This window comes from Vigna angularis, chromosome 11 (assembly GCF_016808095.1).
Source record: "Vigna angularis cultivar LongXiaoDou No.4 chromosome 11, ASM1680809v1, whole genome shotgun sequence".
In the NCBI taxonomy this organism is placed as follows: Eukaryota; Viridiplantae; Streptophyta; class Magnoliopsida; order Fabales; family Fabaceae; genus Vigna; species Vigna angularis.
In genome coordinates, this window is record NC_068980.1 from 12,552,643 (window position 1) to 12,573,815 (window position 21,173).

Consider the following 21,173-nt stretch of genomic DNA (forward strand, 5'->3'; position numbering starts at 1 on the left):
TATAATCTAATTGATGGATTGCAATATCAAGTAAAAGCGCTTAAAAATATAAAATTTATAAAAAGAATTAAAAGTAGTTAAGAAAGACTTAAAAATAGTCAAATTTATTATGGATTTTAAAACTTAATAAAATGTATGATAATTACCTAAATATATCATATACATCACATTCCCTTTTCATTGAACAACAATTCAAACTAAACTTAAACACTAAATATGTACCAACAACCAAACACATCAAAAATATTTTATTGTATTTCATATTTTATGATATCTTCTAATTACTCAAACAAAAGGAAATAATTCTAAAGCGAATGTTATTTATTTGAGTGAAAGTTGAAGATATTCTACACAATAATAACATAAGTAAAAGAAAAGTATACAATTTAAAGGAATAACTTTTATACACTTAATTTAATAAATATTTTTTTGTCTCAGTATGAATTAGTTAACTCATTATTGAACCATATTTAATTTTTTTTATCAACAATAAAAAATATATAATTATAGAACACTTGGAGTGTCCTAACCTTTTACACATGGAGACTATAGAAAAACGAAACATGATACAAAAGTACAGAACAAAAATATGTAGCCTCTACACTACAAGTAGAAACTAGATGATCAAAACCTAAGAGACATATACACATCCAATACCAAAAAAAATAAAATAAAACATTGTGCAAAGGTTCTTCCACCACTCCATGTTCTTGAGAAAAAACTTTTGTTAAAAAGAGTGCTAACTAATGTAGCAATTTTAATGTTCCATTAGTGAGCATGAGAGTTAGTCTATGTAATTTTTTAGAGGATTCCACTTCTTTTGTATTGTAGAGATTGTTGTGAGACTTTTTTTATATTCCTTATGGCGCCATTCAAAATGTCTGTGGAGATTTTACAAAAGATTTCAAAGTTAGGATTGTAAAAAAGATTAGCTTCTGCAGCATTAAAAAACAAAACTGAACTATGCATCCAAGAGTGGTTAGTGCATTGATAAAAGTATTTTAATTCCCTGAAATAGTGAAAACATTGCAAAATTTTGTATTAGGATTGTTAGCTTTCGACCCTACCCTACTCTCCATTTAAGTTTTATACATAAGGACTCAATTAAGAGCCAACCTAATAGGCCACATATACAAATTACTCATGCCTATTATGTGAGTGACATATTATAACTTTCAACCTTCGTACAAATAAAATTTTGATCAAGAACATTATTTTCATATAAGTATACATGTCTAATTTGACCTTTATAATTTAAATTTGTGCCAAATTAAAAAATTCAATGCTCCTTCATTAATTTGTAGAATCAACATGCCTATGTTGGTTGTATGGCTCCATTTGAAGTAATGACAAATACAACATCTGAACTACATAATGAAAATGACATACATTAAGGATTTTTGTATGTGCATATGATTATTTAGTTTCCCTTCCAATTGCATGCGCTCCAACTAGACCATGTAACATCCCATTTTAATAGTATAAAACTACTAAAATGTAACGTTACATAGCTGATAAATTACAAGAAACTTTTCAAAACTATTGAGAAAAGAGATCCTACACTCGGAGAATAAATTATATCTATATTGATGCTTCACCCTCCTCTTCACGCTGAGACGACCAAAGAAAACCCCTCCCTAAGCTCACACCATTTAAGGTGATCATTGCAAAAGAGAAACATAAACAAACAAACAAAGAGAAAAGTAAGGGTAAGCTAGTATGAAAAGAAGTATCACATAATATTTAAATTCTCATATATATATATATATATATATATATATATATATATATATATATATCACAACTCAACCCAAGAAATTTACACTATGTAGGATCACACAACAACCATAAACCTGACTCATCCGGATATACTATGAATGTCGAGCTATAACATGCTCTACCCTTTGTGTGATGGAACAACTGACCCCCTCAACTACCACACAAGGTTATTCTGTTAACACGCCTTTTGCCAGATGGAGAAAGGCCCCTAGGCTAGGACCATGATGGGTTCTGCACTTGTGTGGTGGAACAACTGACCCACTCAAAGTTGTCACACAAGGTTAGTCCTTTAACTTGTCCTTTGCCAACTGAAGAAAGGCCCCAGGCTAGGACATCCTGCTATTCTGACGACATGACTCATCACTCTCTACTTGAGCATGGATGATCATTAGAGTGTCATTACAATACTTAGAAATCACCATTGAGAAGTTCCTCCTTGGAACTCTCTTCCCATATCATTGAAATCATTGAGATCACTTCACATTCACATTGAATCCATTTCAAACCATATATGTACGTCCATACACTTTCACATTTGAACATCAACATATATCATCACTTATCATGCATTAAAGTACCATAAGCAACCCAACAAGTCATAAAAAATCACATGGAACCATTCCATATACATTAATAGACAAGAACAATCCAAGAAGAACCACTAAACAACATTAAACCCCTTTAAACTCATACTTAGGCAAGGAAAACATCATTGAAACCCTAACCAACAGCTCCGGAAGGATTAAAAACCCCTAAAACTACCTAAAGAACGTCAAAAACTGATAACCTCAAAAACTCCCAAATATTGTTGCAGTCTAGTCTAGTGATGCTCGAGCGCCTAGGGGCTGACACTTAGTACCCTGACCACTGGAAAATGGGCGCTCAACGCTATCAGTAGGTACCAAACTCAATTTTCTCACTTTGAACACTTTACCCCCAACTTCTAAAGGCCTATAAGACTCTCTAGACCCTAAGAAAACTCTAAAAACACTTCTGTAACTTAAAATGGCCCATTAAAATTCAATTTCACTTCTATAAGCTACCTAAACTCAGTTCAACACTTTCTAATATCCATACCAGTTTACCACCTGTATAAATAAGTCTAAATACACTTGCTAGAATTCTCCAAAATCTCAGTTGCATCCTAGTTATCATACTTTCCATTTCCAACCCTTAAAACCTTTAAATTAGAATAAAAACTCAACCTATGAAGCCATTTACACTTCAATAACAAATTGTACTGGTTTTAGCACCCAAACAAGTCATAATCAGTATAATAACAAACCTCTAACCTTCCAAAACAATGTATATAATTTACCTCAACATTTTACTACTCAAAATCGTCTTTTCACTTGAAAACATCAATTATGAACTATCGTTTTTGCTACATACAGTTTTCATCTATCTAGCCCTCCTAACAAGTTCCATTTTGCCTCATGACAGTATCAAATCAGTTACCATAACACTTCTATTCCTATTTCTAAATTTCACTAACCAATACCCTTTTTGTTTTTAAGCTTGAAACCAAATAATTTAACTAACCCTCACTCCAACCACTTGAATTCAATTTTCAAACAACAAAACAACATTATCATAGACAATCATGACAACATAAAACATCAATTTCACACCATTCCAATTATACACACATCATACTATCAAATATCAATATTTAAACATAGGGAATTTTACACTGCTATCATAAACCCATTCAATTCATCATATTATTCTCATGAATACTAATTTAGCACAACAAACATAATCTAAATAAGTTCTAGCTTCCCTTACCTTGCAATAAACTGTCTAACTCAAAGAAATGTTCCGCCGATTGCTTAAAACGTAAGAAATCTCTAGATGAATATGCGAGACACCAAATTGAAAACGGATACAGTCTTTAGAACTCTAGATGAACCAAGAATGACTAGGAGAAGCATGATTACACATGCAATAGTACAAGATTCTTCTAAAAACAGATTAGGAACGGAAGAGGAAAAATGAGTCGAAACTTACTTTGAAATTGATTGGCTAGATTTGTAGACATTGATGCCGTGATTGTTTAGACACCTCCTGATCGTCAGCAAGAACACGTAGAGAGAAGGTGGATAAATCTAGAAAAGTGGTTTATAGAGAGATGATACATTTTAAAATAATGAAACTCATTTATAACAAAACTATTTATAACTAAACCATTTAATATTAAAATAACTGAGTCTCACTTTTCTAAAACTATCATCACTACTAAAATACCATTTTTTGGGGTTTTACATATCAAACCACCATAATGTTTTCAAATCTGTGTAAACGTAGACCCACAAAACTAATTAAAGACCTACAAATTTTATGCATATAATTGGGCATCCAAGTAAGAGAAACTAACTTTAGAATCTTTATTAGTAATCCAAGTCCATGCCTTAACTCGAGCTAGATTAGAGACCTTCTCAACATCTTTCACCTTACTTCTAAAGATGATGTTATTTGTATGTATCCAAATAGTCCATACTATAGCAACTCACATACATTTCCATATTGTATTACCTAAACTTATGTGGATAAATTGATAAAAGTGATATTTTGTTGCATTGTAATGTGATGTAACAATGCTAGCCCATTTATTACATATTTTCCAAATGTTCCCTACAATTATACAACTAAAGAATAAGTGGTGTACAATTTCTTCACCACTTCCGCACGTAGCACAAACATTCTTTATCACATTCACCCCTCTTTTGATTAGATTATCATGAGTTGCTACTTTGTTTATCATTACTTTTCATGCAAAGTGTAATGTAACTGATAAGACTTTAATTTTCTAGACTTGACCATATAAGTCTGCATCTCCATCAATTTTTTTGTTTCTAATAAAGCTATACATGTTGATTTCATTGTGTACTCATTATTGTCATCATCCTTCCAAACCCACCCATCTTTATTGTTCTTATCTAAATTACATTCACCCAACTCAAGTACCAATTTATTCACCTTATATTTCTTCCATTCCAACTATTGTTGTTGCCATTCTAGTTTCCATTCTAAGAATTCATCATTGCATAAATCATAACGGTAAATTTTACCATTATCTGTGGTGCATTTTTGATACCAAATCAACTCTCTTTGAGGTTGAAGCTTGCTTAATCCTCTCTTTTCTCTAACTTTTGTGAATAAGTTAGTCTATGTTATACTTAATGGTTTTCATCACTAATTCCCACAATTTTGTAGGCAATTTGTGTGCATTGGAAGAGCATCAAGTTATCAAGGAGTTGGAACCCAGGAAAAACAACAAAAACACCAAACTAGAAGGCTAATGAAGGCTCGCAAGCTAACTTGGGCGTCCCATCCAGGGGCGCTGAGCGCCAGTACCTCGCAGGCACGCTTGGGCGCCCCCTCCAGGGGTGCTGAGCGGCCCCTCTAGGGGCACTGAGCGCCATTTGCTGCGCAAATTCGCTTGGGCGCCTTTTTGTCTGGGCGCTGAGTGTAACACTTGCTGATGTGGCACCCTAGACCTATTTAAGGCTACCATGCAATGAGGGTATCATCTTTTGGCGGCTGAAGCATGAAAACACCTCTTTTGGACCTCTTGGAGCAAGTTTGGGTGTGTGAGAGCTCTTTCTTCTTCTTCCTTGGGTCTCCATTGCTTTCCATTTCTTCCATTGTAAGCTCAAGCTCTCCATGACAATGGAGAGCTAACTTCATTTCTTATTGGGGAAGGATGTAACCTCTGAACTTCATGTATATAAACATGTTTTGAATATATATTAAGCTTCTTTCATTGAATGCTAGTAGTTTTCTCCTATTCTTAATGCTTGTTATGTTTTTGGCTATTCATAACTTGATTTTTGGGGTTTATTTGCTGTGGAAAATAGTTCATGAACCTTGACTTGGATTAAGCTACCTAAAGGAAGTAGTATCTAGGAATAGAGCTAGGACCTTTAGTTATCATAAACTTCTTTTCTTAATGCGGAAGTGATTATTAGGGTTTTCAAGAAATTGAAGTCTAATAAACAAGTATAGGCTCTTTATTATAAGGAATTGGGTTTTGAGTAATCTAGTAAGTTGATTTTAGCCTTTTAATGAAGAAGTTGAGTTTGTAATATGCATGAAAGTGAAGTAGGTGAAGTCTAACCCCAAAAGATCATTTTAATATTCACACAATATGTTTACTTTAAGTGCATTCAAACCTTACTTAATGGAATCATTCTTTAGTATAAATTAGTTAAGTAATTATGCGATTGTTTAGTGTTACACGAGTCTCTTGGAAACGATATCATGTCTTACCGGTTTTATTACTTGAACGATTCGGTACGCTTGCCGATGTCTTAACAATAAACCAGTCTATACTAAGGTAGCCTCTTTAGTAAGAGAATCGACATACATTCTTGGAAACTTTTCAAGCAATGAACCCTCACCTAGCCAATTATTTTTCCAAAACAAAATCTTATTTCCTCTTTCCTTATTTCAAGAGATATTATTATCAAACCAATTTTCTTTTTTACCTTTTCACATACTTTTCTGAAATCACTCCACCAGGATTCAAATTTTATTTTCAATATTGTTATTTAGTCTTCTCCAAGACCATACTTTGAATCTAAAATATATTTTCAGAGACCAAAATTTTCATTTTCCAATCTCCACTTCCATTTTCCTAATAAGCTATATTGAACATTTTGGTATCTCTAACTCCTAAGTCATCTTGTTGTTTGGGTTTGGATATATTATCTTATTTTATCCATAATCTTTCTACAACTATATTTCAACCCCATAAGAATTCTCATTGCACACTTTTTATTTCATTCCTCACGTTTGTTAGAATCTCACAAGGATAGATACAAAAATGACAAGGTTGTAATTACCGATTTATTAAGAGTCACATAATATGAAAGATTTAATTGGAGACATAAACAAGTCCATTATATATATCCAATATAGAAAAACGATTTTCCATATTACAGTTTTGTCACCGAATCACTTTCTATATTTGTTCCGAGTACAACCAGTGTAGAAAAATTTATCATATTTATGATACTATCATTGTGCCACTTTCTATACATGGTGGATTTTAACCGGTATAAAAAACTACGGTAAAAAAATGTATTTACACTAGTACTATATACACCCAAAGTGATATCCATTGCTTTGTTGTTTTTTTTTTCCTTTTTCACCCAAGTGATTCCGTTTTTCATGTTAGCAAAGGCACACAGGCACACAAGTAATAGATCTTATAAGGGGAGAGGCAGATTCTTCTAATGGACTTTTTTGCCACATATTATTATTATTATGCATTATCATTTTCCATGGAATTTATTTGTACTTAGCTAGATATACAACACATCAATCATCATTCAGAGACCTTCTTTCTTTTCTTTTCGGCAAGTTCCATCTATGAAAAGGAACACACTTATACCCTCAATTATTAAATTCAATACAACAAGTCAAAACCTCCACAGATCTTTATCCTGCTCATCAAAATCTCACTCCATCTCTCAAACTTTTCTCCAATTGTTCTCTTATTTTGCGGTGAAAAGTGCTACAAATTGATTAACATGACAAAGACAACACTCTCTATCTACGTGTGTAAGTTATAGCATTTGTCTTTCAAATTTTCATTGCCCTACAACTAGTTAAAAGGTCACACCTATTTTCAGTTTTGTTACCCCAACGTAGTTTGACCTTTTGATCCTCCGTAGAAAAATCTATAGCAAAATAGTCTTTTAAATACAAAAGGTTTTGTCAATTCATTCATTTAGTTTCCAATTATAAAAATCCATTAACTTAGTTATTAATCATGGAAATTTGATTCTGATTTCTTAATCATAACATAAGAAAACACTGTAGTTTTTATTTTACTTAAGGCAATTAGTCAATTCAGTAGATCAAGTGTGAATTTCAATTATGTTAGTTATGTTTAAATTTCATTAATATTTAATATAACTGAGTAGAAATTCCATCTTTAGTAATTGTAATATATGTTTATTAAAAGAAAAAATAACCTTAGTATAATCTTGAAATAATTCTTAAGGAATGTAAATTTACAAAGTAAAAAATAAATGATAAAATATTCTGTTAGAAGATTAACTTCATGTTAGAATTAATTTCACTTTTAATAAAGACATGTTACAATTACTAAAAGTTGAAAACACATATTCAATTAACTTAACCATTAACAAAATGCAATAAATAACCTAAATATGTCGATATTTATTGTACTACATCCACCATTTACCCATCTACGTATATAAAAGGCCACTTTCAATGACACTTGAGCAAATATTTTAAAATATTTATGATTTATTTATTAATTAATATATAAAATAGAAGCAAATAAGATAAAGAAATCACAATGAAATCATTTTAAGGAAATATATGCTGAGTCTTTATTATCAACTGGGATAATAGAAGTTTACAATAGTTAGATGTTAAACTTATGCCACTTAGTGTATAAGGAATTAAAGCGATCTAAATTTGAATAATTTGATATTATATATTATCCCTATCATATGTTGAAGATTATATTTTATTAGAGATGGATAAACTAAATATATAATATAAGACTTTCATATGTATAAACCATAAAACTATATTATTTAAACAAAGATGCATTCTTTTATGTGTATGTGGTATGTAAAAACTTAAAATTGAAATAACATTAATGGAAAAGTATAAACAAAGATAAATGATAAGATACGTGAGTGAGTGAGTGAAAAATGAAAATAGATTCCAGTAAGTGATTTAAAAATAAAAAAGTTTACAGAAAATATTTAGTATATGACAAGTTGTTTGAGAGAGGATATAAAAGTTTAGGGTTTTTGTGTCTTTGTTTTCCCTGTCTTGTTAGGGATGTATAGTTGTGTGTTTTTGAAATTGGGCAGCGAATGGATGAGATTGATTGGATGCATTTAGGGTATGTGAGAGCATTAGAAAGAAGTGAGGCATGCATAGCAAGAGCAATAATAGTGAAAAAAAATCGTTATGATATCCATTCCAAAACGAAGCACAAATGATGGTAAATTTGATAAAGTTGATTTGTATTCTTTCATGAGAAGGGAATGCAATTAAAAGGGTATTAAATTTGTGTGGTATTAGGATAATGATTCCTTTAGATGATAGCAAGAATGGTCCCTTAGAGTCAAGCCAGAAAGAAAGCTAGCTGCTACTGAAGTCGACTTTGTTGTCTATTTGCGTGACCTCTGGCTGGTGGAATATAGTTAACTACGTCTTATCACTCCCACGAAAGAAAATGACACCCATCCTCAAATATCTCATACCCTTTTCAGATTCAATCACACCTACCTCACTGCATTTCAAAATTTTCTTATTCCTCTCATCTGGGTATCTGTCATCAAAGAGAAAATGTTTTGCTCATGTTAATATGTTTCTGTTGCACCAGTTTCATCTTTCTTCACTTCTCCTATCATCATCTGCTTGTTAATTAATTATTCTTGAATTATTATTACGTCATCTTGAACTTTTGATGTGCGCATGTCGAATTGATTATGATTAAGTAAGGTGGAGTGTCAGATTTTGTGCAGATGATGAGGTATACTTGAATTATCTGTGTGAATTTATTTGTACTGGTTTTGTAGTGGAAAAAGAAAAAGGGTAGCTTATCCTGAGATATGGGTTGTACGAGTCAATGACATTTTTAGAAGTGAGAAAATAGGGAAACAAAAATTGACAGCATCAAAACTAGTCCCGGATAATCATGGAGTCTCATGGCATCACAACCCAAATATCCATTTAATAACATTAAGGTTTAAGATAATGTGATAAGATTAAGTAATTAAATAGGCGATGCATCAACATCCACTACCACTCCTTTCATCATACCTCTCTCCCAACACAGTAATAACATCATCATCATACGTGAACGGATATCATTAATAAAATAATCATTAACTTAATCATAATTAATTTTTCAATACTAATTACTACTTTTTACTTGACATGGTATAAGACAAATATCATCATGTAGAATATTTTCTCAGAAAAAATTCCTTTTCATATTACGTTTCACGTTGGAACAAAATTCATAAACTCACTTGGTGCGTGTAAACCAGAAAAGCTTCTAGCTAATAAGTTGCACATCGCATAGGACGTGGTGAAAATTATTTCATAACAAACAAATTAATATTGCATACTTTATATGTGTTTATTTGCTTATACACATGTTCCAACTCAATAAGATTCGTGAGGAATAATTCTGGGCAAAAGGATAAAGATGTGAGTGAGACAAACAACCTTCTAGCTAGGTTACATGCAGAGACGTGATCGAGAATTCGTTACCATATATATTACACTTGGACAAAATAAAATCTTGCTACAATTCTGCTAACTGTAGTCAGTCACAATTCACACCGCAGATGAAATAAAATCAATATTTATGTATATATCATCAAGCTCTTTAGAACAATACAGAATACATTGACAGACACTAGTTTGTTTTTTTAATTCACATATATGAATATAGATCGTGTTCTAAAGTATATGATCTACACAAAGCTCATTAATTTGTATCCTAAATCAAGGTATACATATAACTGCTGAAGTGAAATCTTTCTTCTCTTTTGAATATTTGTACATGAAGAGCACACCACCATTTTTATTTACATACCAATAAAACAAGCAAATATCTATATATACGTATAAAGCTATATTTAATTTTAGCTAAAAATATCCCATGGCCTCACCTTTAGCGTTGTTATTGCCTGCAGCTACCTCCAATGGTTGAACAAGTTCATTCGATGAGGCCCATCTAATTGATCAGACTCTAACAACTGCTTCCAAGTTCCTAACAACCAAAATCTCAATATCCCATTAAAATCTTTACAATCTAATTGGCATCATCAAGAGAGTGTATATACTGTAACCAGCTGAGGATCACATCATATCCTTCTTATAGTAATTCAACATCTCCTTGTTCATCAATAATTAAATAAACCTGAAATATTGTTCTAAGCATACCAATTCATTCCTGGTATTTGATATGTTGTCCTAAGAAGACCATCGCCTATGGATCCCAACATAGATTGCTGGTGCAATGAAGGGGTTTGAGGGAGCTGGTTAAGCAGAGTGACAATTGAGGTGGCAGTGCCATTATCTTGATCAGTTCTCACAACACTTCCGTGATTGTTGTCCCCACTTTCCAAATTCAACCTCTTGTTGGATGATGAGGTGCCAGCCAAATCCTCATCATTCCAATACAGCGACGAGAGTGTTCTTTTACAAGTGTTGGAAGAGTGAGTCATGGTTGGCACAAAAGAAAGCTCTGCCTTGGAGTTTGAGGCCCCCATGGCACCAGGTGTAGTACCAGTCGTACTTGTGTTCATCACTGATCCGTTACCTATCATCATCCCTTCCAACAGGTTCTGGTCATTTTCCAACAATGCACTGCTGTAGCCTGTGGACATCTTTGAAAGATGATGATGATGGTGATGATACCTCCCACTCATGTGACCCACGTTGATCGAAGGAGGAATCCCTCCAATCATGTCTTCCATTGAATCTTCCCTGTCATGCTCCATGGGAGACCTGTGCGTGTTGCTCTTCTTGTAGATTCGGCACAGCACCCAATCATCAAGCTAAACAAACACATATCCAAAAGCACAACATTCAGAAACCCAGAAAAGGGACAGAGAAGAAGCCAACATAATATTTAATTCCTCAACCAAACACAGATAAAGTTTCTCAAAGCCGCACATGGGTAACATGTACAATATTTTGATGAAAAATATTTATTTTACACATATTATGTAGAAGAAACTCCAATACTGATGATTGAAAAACAGCATCTGAATAAACTGTATCCATCACAGTAAAACATTTTCACACGGACATTCAAGACAAATCCATCATATCACCACATCTAATATATCATATTAAGAAATAGATGATGTGATAAAATGATGAAATTCTATTGAAGGTGTGACATGTGTATATAAATCAAATTGTGGTGAATTACCCTTAGAGAGTTTTTCTTGTTGCCCAAGTCACAGCCAGGAGGCCTATTGTTAGGCTTGTTATCAGCAAGCCTATACTCATGCATGATCCAATTAGTTTTGATTCCTCTTGGGGGCTTCCCTCCATAGAAAACCAAAGCCTTTTTCACTCCAACCTTCTGGGTTCCCCCAGAGGTTAACACAGGCTTATCAGTCCCAGTGGCCTTCCAATACCCAGAAGTGGCCGCTCTGTTTGGCCTCGCACCGTTCGGATACTTCCTGTCCCTCGGACTAAAGAAGTACCACTCCTGCTCCCCAAACGTGGCCTTAGCTGCCAAACCATAAGAAAAAAAGAAAAATTCAAAAGAAAAGCAAAATCAATACGAAAAACAAAACAAACCCATTTCAGTTTTGAACGTAAAGTCCGAGTCTTTGTATTCCTTGGATGAATTGCAATTACCGGGTAGCTCCCATGGATCGAACTTGTAGAGATCAACCTCAGCGATTATGGCGACGGGAAGAGGAACGGAAGCTGCTTTTTTCTTGAGGTAGTGAACGACGAGCTCCTCGTCGGTGGGGTGGAAGCGGAAGCCAGGTGGCAATTGCGGCTGCTGTTGTGACCCGGTGGAGGAGTCGGTGCTCTCCATGGTGAGCGAATGAAAGCTGGGGTATGTGTTGGTTATGGTTGTTTTGTTTTCACTAGGATGGGTTCTTTCAAGTGGTGGTTATGGCTTCCACAGAAAACATGTTATTAGTTGGGACGAAATGTTTTGTTTTTGCTACCCCACATAAGGGTGAGGCCCATGTTTTATATTGGTACGGGAGTGGGAAGCATCCAGTGCGGAAGGGTGTATGGAAGCATCCAATGGATTTACCTGCGGAGTGAGGTGGCGGCGCGTGTGTGGAAGAAGGGTGGGTGTGTGATGATGACGTGAACTGGAATTCTGGCCGTTGACAGGTTGACACATGGGATTCTAAACGAAGGAGAGGTTGACACGTGGGTGTGGTGTGCAGTTTGTTTTGTTTTTCCAATTATTATTAATGTGTGGTTTTTTTCACTGATGGTGATTTTAATTGTACTTTGTGTTATGGAAGAAAAAGGTTGGAGTGGAATGATAAGTGTGAGGTGTGGTGGTGAAGATAAGATTTTAGTCTCTGCTTTTGTTGGAGCCACCAATCCATTTCTAACAAGAAAATTACCATGCTAATCACGTGGGACCCATCCCATAATCCCACTTCCTACCTCCAACCATGCGAATGGTAAGTAAGAATACATCTTATTTTTACATCTTTTCTCAGCCACACTATTTTATTCTTCTCAAATTTTAATCATATATCTTTCTCTAAGATACACACTACCATTCACCCACTCAATATAAATATATACATCTGTTAATTAAATATATATATATATATATGTATTTTTGTGAGCTGTATGGAACAGGCTATGGTACAAAACTATAGATTAATTTTTATTGTGGGAAAGGAAAATGTTGAATGAGATCTAATTAAGGCTTGGGAGTGTTTGTTTTCACACATGAAATTATTAATTGGTTTTCGTTTGTATAGACTAAACTTAATATATTACTATAAGAGTATATATTCCATTTATACTAATTAAACCCTCATTACTTACTATTAGTACTATAGGGGTTTGTGTTAAAAGGGAAACACTGATTTAATTTGTTATATTTTGGTATTTCCTATTTAATATTAGGATTGAAATGATATTGATAAATCCTACGAAAAACAATGATATCGATCAAAGTCCAGCACGTTCTAAGAAAAATTGAAAATCATATATAAAAACAATATTCAACTACAATATTCAACATGGTGATATACTGATTAATTGTAGTCAGAAGAGATTACGGGTCTCAAATTCTATGTATATAATTAGAAACTTATTAATTGCTTAATTAATTTTGGGAGTGAAAATTTGAAACCCAAGAAACTGTTTGTTCAAGGAAACAAGAGTTCATGAAAATCTTACACACAAATATGTTCTGAGTTTTGTCTTTTTTTTTATTACCTATATACGAAATTGTAACACGTTTATGTTTTTATTTAGATGTTATTCAATTTTTTTTTATTTGATATTACATTTTCAAAAAAATTTACGCATTGTAGACTAATTTTAGGGTTAATTAATTAAAAACTATTAAAATTATTTAAAAGTCATCAAATTTATTCTACAGTACTTTATAATTAGAGATGGGGTGTTATGGAATTTAAAACTAAATTAATGTCTTGCAGTGTAGTTTGTAATAATTTTTTATTTTCATTATATAAAATTTATTTTTTATAATAATTATATACTTTAATTAAAAGTTTATTATAAAAAAATGAAAATAAAAAATTAACGTTAATTTTGATATAATATGTTCAGTAGTTTTGATATTAATAAGCCATTGTGTGACGAGAGCATAATGTCATTAGCAATTGTGTAATTGAAATTTGTAGGATGCGTTTGACTAAGGCAGAGAGAGGATAAAAAGACAGAAAAAAATGGACATTTGGAACAGCAGAAGAAGGAAATGATGCAATGAAAATAATGAAAATGAATAAGTAAATAAAGAGTTATTTTATAGAGAGAGAAAAGAAGAGATAGTTAGAGTATGATGTGGGGCCCAAATGCTGATTCTATGACCGACCAGAGGGTCCTACTATCACTCACCTGACACACACAAGGTGGTGACTACTTCAACTTAGGGTCAAAATATCTAACAGCTTTTTTTTTTCTGATCAACAACTCATTATTAAAATAATTTTTTTCTCTTTTAATAAATTATTTTTACATGCATAAGAACTTGATATGTTTAACAAATTCAATTTTTTTCATTGATGTTAAACATGTTGATTGGATAAGCTAATTACTTGTATTATTATAGTTGAAGAGGCAAACTCCTTCAATGTGAATGAAAATGTCTTTGTATGTGAAAACAATGTGATTAAAAAGAGGGAGACATGATAACATAATCAACATAAATGCATGATGACATTTTATCATCTTTGATGAAGGAAAAAAAGAGAGTAAGAAATAAAATAAAAATTCAATATAGTTGATAACAAAATAGAAAATAAAAATATACCAAACAAAATCTCATCCATTTATAAATTCATTATTCTTTAAATTCTCTAATTAACCAAACTAGCTTTTTATTTATTTTAGTTGGATTAAGAAAAAAATATTTAAACTATTTGACTTTAAAGTGATGGAGAATTTTTTAGCGTAAAAAAATAGATACACAATAAGGAATATAAGATTTTAAACTTTTACTTTTTGTTTACAGTACAAAATGATATGTCCTAACCTCAATTTGAGGTTAATTAATTTATATCTTTTTTTTACCATAAAAGCATTTTTTTAGTAAAGAAATTATGATGGAAGCATCGAGTTTCAAATAAAACATGTGATAACGTCATAATTGATAATCATAAAACACTACAAAAATTTAAAATTTTATCGGGTTTTTTTTTTGAATTATCGGCAGTTTTAACCCTGGTAAATGCATTTTCTACGGTTCAAAAAACCATTGGAAAAAGCTCTGTCGGCAAATATTTTTCGACGGTTTTCTTTATAACCGCTGCTATTTGCGGGGGTTTACAAAAACTGTCGCTATTTGCAGGGGTTTCTTATGAAAATCGTCAGTATTTTCTAAAATTTTCTAAAATCGTCGGTACACTAGTGCAGAAAGGACATTTAACATCTGTTATTTTGACCTTTTAATGTCAGTTCCAGAACCGACGTCTTTGTGGGTGACGTTAATCACACAACGGACACAAAACAGGCCCGACGTCTATAAAGACGTCGGGTCATGCACTAACCGACGTCTAAAGGGCTCCATAGACGTCGGTTACTACATTACCTCGACGTCTAAAGAGCTCCATGGACGCCGGACATTGCATTAACCGACGTCTACTGCAACTCGTGTCTTTGGGTAGCATAGTAGCACCTTCTTCCCTTTGCTAGTTTTGTCATAGAAAAGGTTGCGTCTTTTGGATCTCTTATGACATTTCAACCGAAAACCGAATCTGGGTCCTGGCCTAGTTCCATTAAAACCGGCAATGAAAACGAACGGAATAAAAGTACGTTTAAACAGTTCAAAAGAGACAAAAACACACCTAGAAAAGCAATGCCGCGGAGAGAAAAGGCGAGAGAAGGAAGACGATGAAGTGCTCGTAACAACGGATTTCATGTCTCATTTAAAAGCAAACTAGACGTCGGCTCCCCAGGTGAACCGACGTCTATTCTAAACTAGACGTCGGGGCCCTCACTAATATGACGGCCAAAACAACTTTCAGAGGCCATTTAGATGTTGGTTGGCGTGATCCAACGTTTGTACGGCGGAAAAAATATAACTTTTCATCTACCTATCAAACATATACATGTCTGTTAGGAGGGGCACCGACGTCTATAATCGAATATAGACGTCGGGGTGGCGGGATCGGACGTCGCTAAGGCGGAAGAAAGTGACTTTTCACCTACCTGTCAGGCCTTAAGACTTCTGTTAGGAGGGACCCCGACGTCTATAATATTATAGACGTCGGGGCCCCGCCTAACAGACGTCTTAATGCCCACTTATTTACAAAAATGCCACCGGTCCATAATTTACGTTGGTTATTTTGTTGTCCGACGTCTACGGGGTGACGTTAAAGCCCAATTCTGCACTAGTGGTATTTGCGAGGGTTCTCCAAAACCGCTGGGAATTATTAAGTTTATGTAGTTGGAGTTTCTAAAACTGTCAATAATGAAAATGATTTAATTTTCTTTTAATTTAAATGATTTGATTAGTATAAAATATGTTTAATAATAAATCAAAAGGAATAATGTGAAACCAAAATTAAATATTATTATAATAACAAGTTCAATCCTAAAAATTAACAAGAAAAATGTTTTGAATAACATTCCTTTCATTCACTTACATACAAGTTTAAGTAATAGTAATAAAATTACACAGTGTATAAACAAAAACACAAAAACAGTAGCGGGTAAACTACTTTCTCTATAATTATGTGGTATGAATGGAGATATATGCCAACAAGATACTTAATTCTGGGTCTAGCTCACCTGAAAATAAGAAAACAATAATTAATTAAAAAGGACAAGACATATATATATATATATATATATATTTATATATATATATATATATGTATATATATATAAATATATATATATATATATATATATATATATTGTCGAAAAGATTGGAAAAGGAAAGATGAGCTAAAGAACTTGAGATTCTAAAATAAGTTTTGCTACAGAAAGGAAAAAGGACATTTTGTGATCTGCATATGAAATTATAGTGTACGTTTGTAACTTTAGTATATAATTTGCTTAAATATAAAGATTATAATTCTAATCATTTAAAACCTTAGATAAATCAGTAATGAAATAAAATAATAGCTTGAAACATTTGAACTTTAAAAGTAACAATAGTATTTTACTCTGTAAATATTTCCAGTACTAGTTCTTTTATGTTTAGGCCTCGTGACAACTGTACTATTATAATCTCTTAGTTTTTGTATAGCTTATCAAACTCCTATAGAGTTAGACATATATATACAACTCTTCTCTCACCTATTGTAAGTTGGCTAATTCATTGTACCTGAGAATACGAAAACTCTTCTCTTAACTATTTTGTTTAACTAATACATTCGGAAAGATTTTCTACTTTGAAACCTCAACTACGTTTGCAAAGGCATTAGACAACATAGACAATAAAAAAAGAAGAAAAGTATTATAGGAGAGGCAAAATAAAATGGAAAACGTTTATTTTCTCGTACCCAATCTGTAGCCGCCTGTAATGTGACATGATCACCCCATTCACCACTCCTGGTACATCCACACAGAAAGCTATCAGTAAACACATAATCTAATGAAATCACATCAACAAAAATAACATAGCAAGATGAGAAATAAGAACATACTTTCTCATATTCAAATAATTATTATAACCCATGGGAAAAAGTTGAGCAAGTCTATCTTCCCAAGAGCAATTGCTCTGTAAACTGGGGTTTATCCCAAATTGTTCGTCATCTCTATCAATTGCAGATACTGCTCCAACCCAACTGAATGTTTTTCCTTCACCTTGCATCAGAGGAAATGGCTCTGTGCTATCTGCTGTTAATAAATTAAATATTAACATCACAAACAGATAATGAAGGCGCATCATATCAATACAAAAACCTAAAAATTAATTAAAAAATGACACATACTATACGTTTTTATCTTATAAGGCCTTTTAGCAGTATTAGTTCCAGTTCCAATGGAATTTGAATCACCATCAGTAAGCTTTGCTTCATAATTATCATCAGAGCTAACATCTTCCAATATTAATGATTAGCTATTAATATCAATAGTAAATCACAATATATCAATAGTAAATATTACTGCTTAGTTAGAAAATATAATAAAAGAAGCATAAATAAATTAAAGAAAACAATGGCATAAATAATAGGATTAGATACCAGCTTCCGGTTACGCTTCCCTTTCCCATGGCATTAAACTCCTCAACTTTATGCTCTTATACTTGTCTCTTAACAACTCCTTCCAGCAATGTTTCTGCCATACTTCCATCAATTACAATGAAGTTTTTAGATCCATATTAGTTTTAACCCCTGTCACCCAGTTAACTAATGAAATCAATAGTATTACCTTTAGTCCCACAGAGAAATATGATTGATCTTTGTCGTCAGTATTCATAGATATCACAGGTAGAAGTGTTGATAAAACAATAGTCAAATCCTGCAACCAAAGATTCAGAGAGAAATGAAATAGTGTTGCACTTGCATACATACATCATTGAAATGGTGATTCGTAAAGCATCAAGAAGATAAAATAAGAAATATGTCAGATGTTTTAGGTTAAATGTGATTTTTCACTGGAGAAATTTTACAAACACCTTACGGCTTAAAATATCATTTCAATTTCACCAAAATACCCCAAAATGTCAAAATCCATTTGGGTCTCAGAATGCACCCAACTCAACACCCAACAAAATCACGTTTATGAATCTAAAAAATGGATCAAACATTGCAAGAAAAAAAAAAGCACATGAGAAGGGATGACATATCAGAGAACGACGAAAGAAGTGTCCAAGGCAACCACTTTTTCCTCACTTCTGCAACAAGATTTCTAGATGGAAAGGAGAAGTGGGGAACACTAATATTAGGATCTAAATGATGTTTTTTCACCCTTTATGCGTTTTCGGAAGATGCAAAATGCCAAATGAACCAACGGTGAAGACAAAACTAGGGTTAGGTGCATTTTCAGAAGATGCAAAATGCAAAATGAACTAGCGGTGAAGGCGAAATTAGGGTTGGGAATGAGAGAGTTATAGTGGAGAAGATGCAAAGGCGTGGCGAAGGAGAAAATGTTGTTGGGGAATGACAACCATAGTGGAGAAGATGGAAAACGAGACATGATAGGAACTGTGGAGAAGATGGAAAAAATAGGGTTTTGAAAAGAGAGGCAAAGTGAAAATGATGGCACAAATTAAACATGAATAAAAAATTATTTACAAATTTAAGGCGTTTCACAAAGCAAGCGCGAATAATTTATTGAAAAAAAAAATAACTTCACTGCTACTATTCATAATTACAGCTTAAATTTTTTAATTAAAAAAAAAAAGTTAAAACATAGTTGTGGTTTATTATTGAAATCGTCAGAATTTTGGAAGGATTTTTCAGCTGCTAACAAAAAACCTCTCCTATAATATATAATTTTTGTAGTGAAACTATATACATTATATAATATTTTTATAGTTGTTTATATGTTTTGATCTCATATTTATTTATTAAGATAATATTTTTCTGAAAAATCACCACATCCAATATATCATATAAGTTTATAAGTTTATCATATAAATTTTATGGTTGTAAAAAATTTCAACTGAATACATAAAGCCAATATTTAATATGACAACTTCTTCAAAGAGCTAGTTATAACATTATCCTTTTAACAATTGAGATTAATGTGGCGTAAACCTAACCTTATCTTATTTCAATAGTTGGTCATTTCTTAAAGTTCAAATAATGTGTTTTCTAATTAAGATCAAACCCATTGTAAACAAATAGAATTATTTCGTTCATTTTATTTAACGTGGTTCTCATTTTTCTATGCATTTAATTTGATTTATATTTTGGTAAATTTTACTCAATTGAATCTTTTTTTATGACATCATCTAAATTGTTAACTAAAGAGTATACAAGATGAACAATTCCTATGACGATATGATATTTTATTTGAGGTGTGCGTTGTGACATGACTCCTCTCCACTTATTCACAAACGTTAGGGTTCCATGAACCCATGGTTGTTAGAGATGCCACTACTGCCATCAATAACCCCAAAGAGGAGCTCGACAATCCTAGAGAAGTTCGACATCCCCAGAGAGAAGCTTAGTAACCCAGAAAGAAGCTCAACAACCCTAGAGAAATATTTTCAGTATATTGTGAAAAGACAATGATGAATGAAGAAGAAGAATGAAATCTGTAATGGTAAACAACGATGATGATAATGATTGAGTTTATTATGAAAATGAAAAATGGAATGATGAATAAAGGGAATGGAAGCAGAAAGTCAAGATTGATGAGTGAAGTGTGTGAAAGATAAATGATTGTTGATAATGGAAAGGATTTGAGAAGTGATGGTTTTTGTGTGTGTGTTTTCTAAAAAAAAAAGTATTGATTGGGGAAGGGGTTGAAAATAATTTCAATGCAGGTTTAGGGATTGCATGTGCACAAGGGTTTTGCGATCTGCGTTCACAGCGGAGGACGAACAATGATTCCAAGTTTGACTATAAAAAGCTCAAGGTAGAACATAAGAAAAACAAGTGATTGTACTTGAAGAGGTTGTAAATTCTCAACCAACAAATATTGAGGTTATGTTGAGCTTGGATCAACAAATAGTTGTTAAAGTGAGTGTAAAACTTTTGTCTTTCAATATCGTTTGACTTCTCCCAATCTACTTCCCCATCCAAAATGTAGGATTTGGTAACTTGTTGTAAAGAGGTCTTCTAAATCAATTTCAAGACATATCATCAAGTCTTGACATTGGCTCTTTATGGAATACAATGAACAAGACTGGTTTGGTAAGTGATCTCCTTTTTATCTTTGATGAAAAACATTAAGGTCTAAGGAAGTTTAGTTATACTAAAGTGATGATGTTTCAATCACATGCTATTATTTGTGACTAAAAAACAATTGTGGTGGAGGCTATAAAAAAAATAACAAAAGAAAGGAGTTAGAGTTCAAACTGTCTTAAAACCTAATAAATAAATGTCTTAAGTTCTTAACTTAACATATATGAAGAAATTGTTTCCATGAAGGCTAAATAAAATAAAGTATAATAGCGGAGAGCTTTGAAAATCAAGTACAATTTAAAAAGGCTCAATATAAAGTGGTTATTTTTAAAGCTCATGTATCGTACAAAGAGAAAGTTATTAAGGTGGTTCAGGATC

General features: G+C 32.7%; 1 protein-coding gene across 1 annotated transcript; it reads right to left on the bottom strand.

Annotated features, from left to right (window-relative positions):
• Positions 1-10,134: 10,134 nt before the first annotated feature.
• Positions 10,135-12,500, bottom strand: LOC108332276 (NAC transcription factor 56). The gene is made up of 3 exons (XM_017567442.2): positions 12,169-12,500; positions 11,732-12,039; positions 10,135-11,351 (listed from the first exon to the last, which is right to left on the bottom strand). Exons 1-3 carry the CDS (start codon positions 12,353-12,355, stop codon positions 10,725-10,727), a joined length of 1,122 nt encoding a protein of 373 aa, XP_017422931.1. The 5' UTR covers positions 12,356-12,500; the 3' UTR covers positions 10,135-10,724.
• Positions 12,501-21,173: the final 8,673 nt, after the last annotated feature.